We start from the raw sequence: 6,087 nt of genomic DNA on the forward strand, positions 1-6,087 counted from the left end.
GGTGAAGAATTGGTTAAAGAGGTCCGCTTTCTCCTCTGACGCAACCACCAAATTGCCCAGCGTGTCCTGCAGGGGTCCCACATTACCCGGCACCTTCTTCATCCTCCCAATGTATTTGAAAAAGGACTTTTTGTTATCCTTAATCTTGGACGCTAGTCCGAGCTCCATGTCCGCCTTGGCCTTCCTAACAGCTCGCCTACAGGCCCGAGCTGAGTAGGTATACTCCTCTTTGGAGATTTCACCCCCCTTCCACCGGGCGTACGCCGCCTTTTTGGCGAGCAGGCAGTCCCGGACGCCCTTGTTGAGCCAGGGGGGCTTACGGACACTCCTGCCCCCCTTGCTTCTTGTTGGGATGGACACCCCTTGGGCCGTGAGTATCGTTTCCACCAGATGCAGGAGCAGTGATTGGGACCTCTGGGCGCTCATGGCAGAGGCCCCCTGCACAGCACAGGGCAGTGGGAGGCAGCAGGGATTCCCCCCCCCACCTGGCACCTGCACAGCAGCTGCCCCATGGCGCAGGTGCAGCATGGCTTGGCAGGGTGCCATGCGCTGCCTGGGAGCTGGGGCCGGTGGGGCCGAGCACTGCCAGGCTCTGGCTGAAGCATGGAGCCATCTCAGCTCTCAGACAGCATGCAGCGCCCTGCCAAGCCATGCTACACCCACAGTGGGGCACCTGCCGTACAGGTGCCAGGCGGGGGACAGGTGCAATCCCTGCTGCCCCCCACGGGAGGGGGACTCTACCACTAGTGCCCAGAGGCCCCAATCACCACTCCTGCAGCCAGCGAGTATGGTTTTTTTTTGTTTTTGTTTTTTGTTTTTGTTTTTTTGTTTTGTTTTGTTTTGTTTTTTTTAAGTGGCAGGACTAGGCTGGGGCTGGGCAGGGGATGGGGCCAGGCAGAGAAGCCATGGAGACTTCTCCCATGGCTCCTCCAGCTGTGCTTGCCTCTGCCCCGGCAGGGGGAGCCACAAGGGCTATGCCCTGCTGCTGCTTGCCCCCACTGTCAGTGCGTGGGGGCGCAATGCAGGTGCGGTTCGCTCTCGGTGGCAGCAGGGCATAGCCCCCACTCCCAGCACTGCCATGCCCGCATCAGCACTGGGAGTGGGGGCTATGTCCTGCTGCCACTTGCCCCCTTCCGCCCAACGTAAGCCATGCCTGCATCCTGCCCCGCCCCCAGCCGGGCAAGTGGCAGCAGGGCCAAGCCCCCGCACCCAGTGATACCACGCACACATCCTGTACCCCCTCCCCCAGTAACATGCCCCACGCCCCAGCCCCTCCCTCCTTCACTCCCCTTCCCTCCCCCCAACCCCAACAGACTTGTCAGCTGCCTGTTTAGTCTATGGCCGAATCTCCGAATCGGCGAAATCTTTTCCAGGGCTTATCCAAATCGATTCAGAGCTTGTAACTGGTCTCCCAATTTAATTCAGATTCAGAGATTTGGTCCCTGAATCGGGACAGATTTCCTCCGAACTGAATCAGCTACTGAAGCTTTGCACAGACCTAATGCCTGGATCAGATGCTTTAGCAGCATCTTTCTAGAAGTATCCCAGTTCATTAAGAGCTAATATTTATTATATATACAGAGCTTTGTTATTTACTTCCATGGTTTTGAAAATATAAAGAATAGAAAAACAAACAGCATTTATAAGTCAGTCTAAGAAGAAGGAAAACAATCCAGCACAACCTAATGTCAGGATAACAGGAATACCAGGATAATAGGAAAACCCACACTCCAGGTATTTAATTAGTACTTACCTGGAACCCTAGGGACCCTTTACCATACAACTAAGGGGAGTGGAAACTGAAGACATGTTTGGCAAGATTCGAGTCCCTCCTCCAAGAAAGAGGATACCATACAAAGGCAAGAGTAAATTCTATTTCCTTTCAAATTCAGGTGGAAAAAGCCATGTTGGCACAACAGTAAGGTTAGTGATGCCCCTTATAGATCAAGGATCAGGAGGCCAATTCCCAAAGGCTAAAATTAACTACAAACTTCCAGGCTACTATGATTTTCTGATGCTCTCAGCCTGGCTCAAAGCTGTCACCCACAACTGACAAAAATCATGCTGCCCTCTTACTCCTCTTCAAGCCCTCCATCCCAACAGCATCTTCAAAAGTCAGGCAGCTTCCTACTGCTAATGAGGAAAGGATGTCCACCTGATGTAAACTGGAATAGTCTATTCCCAAAAAGTAAAAAAGGAAAACCAATTACGTATACAAATTCTTAAAAAGCGACTTTTATTGGACTAAAAACCATATCCAGCCAGACTCATAGTTTGTTCATGAAACAGAGATAGATTGCCTATGCTGTAGGGTCTCCAATTCAAGTGATTAAATTTTGAATCATGCAGAAATTGAAAGGAAAACATGAGACCAGAGAGAAAATTCTTATAGGGAGAACTCCATCATACAGTCATTTAAACTATATGAAGCGTTCACATATTTAAAAGAATAATTTCTCGGATTACTAGTATGAACATAAAATGTATATTGAAAGAGCCAAGTCTATAAATGTGATGCTTACCCTCAAACTATTCCAGGGTGGGGGATTCATGAGTGACTTTATTCCTTGAAAGTTATCTTTTTCTTAAAAAGAGAAACTAGAATGATTCCATTCCACAAATTGTGCAATTCATATTTCTACTACCAATTAAATTTTATCTGTATTATTCCCCACATATTTTTCTCTGCAGAGTATTCCACATTTCATTCACTGACTTGCAATTTAAAGTGTACAGCTTTTTTTCTGAAGTGTAAATCCCAAATTCTACATTTGGGTAACTTACAAAGACCAAACAACAGAAAGGGGCAACTGTCAAATTATAATTCAAATTTGGAATGCCGTTAAAATATAATTAGTCAGAACCAAGAGTAAGAAGTGCTATGCCTAATGTAGTCACTAGTTTAAAGAGCAAACCCCTCGCTACCTCAACCTACCAAAAATAAAGTGACAAAATACAGACCAACTATCAAGGATTTAAAAAAATAAAAGAAGTCACTAGTAGCCTGTTATATAGCCAATATACCCTTCAGGACAAAGCTCTATCACCATGTAGGATTGTAATGCATTTAAAAAAGAAGAAAATTGCCCATGGTTAGGACAAGAAGCTCATGCAACTACAATCATAACAAAAAGGACATAAGTCTTCAGCTTGAACAATAGTGCCAGGATCATTGTAAACCAGAAGCAAAGAGACATCTGTTGTGATCAGTACACCACAGAAACCCTTTCTGTCGTGATCATGGTCACATGAGAGCTCCTCTTTACCCTAATGTACATTTCTCCCTTGCCACAGCCAAAAAAAAGCATCAGTCCAAAGGATTCAAAAATGAGGAAGACAAACACACAGAAGGCTTCCTCCTTAACCAATTAGAATATTTCCTTACTCCAATCATAATGGTGCAAGATTAAATCATTTGATCAATGCATGACATGCATATAACAAATGGTCATGGAAATGTCCCAAATTTCACACACAAATTTAAATTCTTGTATATTTGAAAAACCTACATGGTCCACTCAAGAATATGGTCTCCCTGCCAAAATCTGTTTGCCTTCTAACGGTGCACATTTTAGTTCAGAGCAAACATTTACGTAGCCAGTTTTTTCAAGAACTGGGTTTCACAAGTTAAAATTTGCCAATTTAAAATGAAATGAGGTAACTAGCAGTAGCAATTAACGAACCACTGGAAGAGCAAGTGGAAAATACATGAAGTTACAAGCAAAATGCTAACTTCAGTTTCTTGCTGGACTTTGAACATGTACCTTATAAAGTCAGATGAATATTTGCAGACTATCTGCCCTTCCACTTCCTCCCCCCCTCCCCAAAAAAGTTACCTGATAGTCAGATACCTAGAAGTACAAACCTATGAAGTTACAAACAAAACATTACTTCAGTTTTTTGCTGGACTTTGAATGTTTACATGATTGAACCAGACAATTACTTGTGAACTCTCTTTCCTCCCTGCAAAAAAAGTGTTACCCAATAGTCAGATGCCTGAAAGTTATAAACACCTAACAAATTATAAAACAAAGTGCTAACTTCAATTTCTTGCTGGACTTTAAACATTTACATGATGGAACCAGATGAATATTTGTGGACTATCTGCCCTCCCTCTCCACCGCACCCCAAAAAGGTTACCCGATACCTGGGTACCTGGAAGTTGTACATACCTAACAAGCTATAAACAAAACACCAACTTCAGGTTCTTGCTGGACTTCGAAAATCGACATGACGGAGCCAGACAAATATTTGTGAACTCTCGAAACTCTTCCCCCCTCCCCCCCAAAAAAGTTTGTCCAATAGTTGTGTAGTTGGGCATTATAAACAAAACACTAACTTCAGTTTCTGGCTGGACTTTTAACATTTACATGGAGTCAGATGACTACTTGTTGTCTATCTGCCTCCCACACTAGCCTTCCCCACACCCAAAAAATGTTGTCCAATAGTTGGATACCTGGAAGTTGCAAACACCAAACAAATTATAAACAAGGCACTAACTTCAGTTTCCTAAGTAGTATGACTATTTGTGGACTGTCTGTCCTTCTCCCCTCCCAAGAAGGCTATCTAATAGTCCACAAATATTTCCATGGCTCAATAACAGAAATGGCCCAAGTCCAGCATGAAACTGAAGTTAGCATTTCATTCACACCTTGTTAGGGTTTTACAGCTTCCAGGTACCTAAATGTCTGCCCAAATACCACCTTCCCCAGCCCTGCCCAAACACCCCTAAAACCACCTAGTTTTGAAGAGAGCAGTTCTCAACCTTTTTGAGACTACGATGCCCCCTTGAGAAGTGCCAGCACTTTGTTTCCACTTGACTACATGGAAATGACGGAGACACACTCATAGTGCAGGGTGAAGCACATCTCTAAACATGCTGGGGTCTGATGTGGAGCCTGGGGGCTTGTCTAGTGTGCCCATGGCACCCCTGGTTGAGACGCACTGGAGAAGAGAAGCCGGAGGTGGGGATTTAACAGCAGCCTTCAACTACCTGAAGGGTGGTTAGGAAGAGGATGGAGCTACTGTTGTCAGCAGTGACAGGTAACAGAACAAGGAGCTCAAGTTGCGGTAAGGAAGAGTTAGGTTGGATAATAGAAAAAACTCTCTCATTACAAGGGTGGTGAAGCACTGAAACAGGTTACTTAGAGGCGGTGGACTCTCCATCCTTGGAGATTTTTAAGCCTCTCAACCAAGCCTTAGCTGGGATGATCTAGTTGGGGCTGGTCCTGCTTTGAGCCCCCTGGGGGTTAGCCTAGACCTAGGTGACCTCCAGAGGTCCTTTCTGAGCTCAACTGGTTACATCTTGGTGTTAATAATCCCAAGGCTGCAGGTTTGATTCTGAGTGGGACTAGACTGTCAACAAGGTCACTTCCAGCCCTGTGTCTGCAAGATCCTCAGTTCCCCATTGGACTACACGGTCCCTGAGGTCCCTTCTAGCCCTGTGTCTGCACAATACTCGATCCTGGGTGGGACTAGGCAGTCCCTGAGGTCCCTTCCAGCCCTGTCTGCAGGATCCTCAGTCACAGATGATCCCTGAGGCCCCTTCCAGCTTTAAGCCTGCAGGATCCTTGCTCCCTGGTTGGACTAGAGGATCTTCCAGTCCTACATCTGCAGGGTCAAACCAGATGCTCCCCCGAGGCCCCTTGCAGCCCTTCTCCCCCACTAGGTGGCCCCCCCCCCAACACCTGCCTGGCCCCCCACCCTCACCTTTGACGCTCTTGCGGTTGACATCAGCGCCCTTCTCCAGCAGGTACTGGGCAATCTCCTTGTGGCCCTTGTAGCAGGAGATCATGAGGCAGGTGTGGCCGTGGCGGTTGGACACCTCCAGGTCGGCCTGGTGCTCCACCAGGTACTTGACGATGTCAAGGTGGCCATCGAAGCAGGCGGCGCGCAGCGGCGTGGAGTTGGTGAGCGTGGTGTTGTTGACCGAGGCGCCGCGCTCCAGCAGGCAGCGCACGACACGCAGGTGGCCAGCCGCTGAGGCAGCCCACAGTGGCGGCGCGCCCTCGATGGTCTCCCCGTCGAAGCTGACAGAGCCACCCACCTCGATGGCGGCGGCACAGTGGTCCAGCAGGTACTCCACCG

At 47.4% G+C, this 6,087-nt stretch overlaps 1 protein-coding gene across 1 annotated transcript in view; it reads right to left on the reverse strand.

Annotated features, from left to right (window-relative positions):
* Positions 1–6,087, reverse strand: part of FEM1C (fem-1 homolog C) — a 39,423-nt gene that overhangs the window by 27,065 nt on the left and 6,271 nt on the right. The window contains exon 2 of the mRNA XM_019516981.1: positions 5,710–6,087. This exon is cut by the window's right edge and continues 35 nt beyond it. Within this exon, the coding sequence (XP_019372526.1) occupies positions 5,710–6,087 (378 nt within the window). The remainder of the gene's footprint in view (positions 1–5,709) is intronic.

This window comes from Gavialis gangeticus, unplaced genomic scaffold (assembly GCF_001723915.1).
Source record: "Gavialis gangeticus isolate Ggan-Ray unplaced genomic scaffold, GavGan_comp1, whole genome shotgun sequence".
Lineage (NCBI taxonomy): Eukaryota > Metazoa > Chordata > Crocodylia > Gavialidae > Gavialis > Gavialis gangeticus.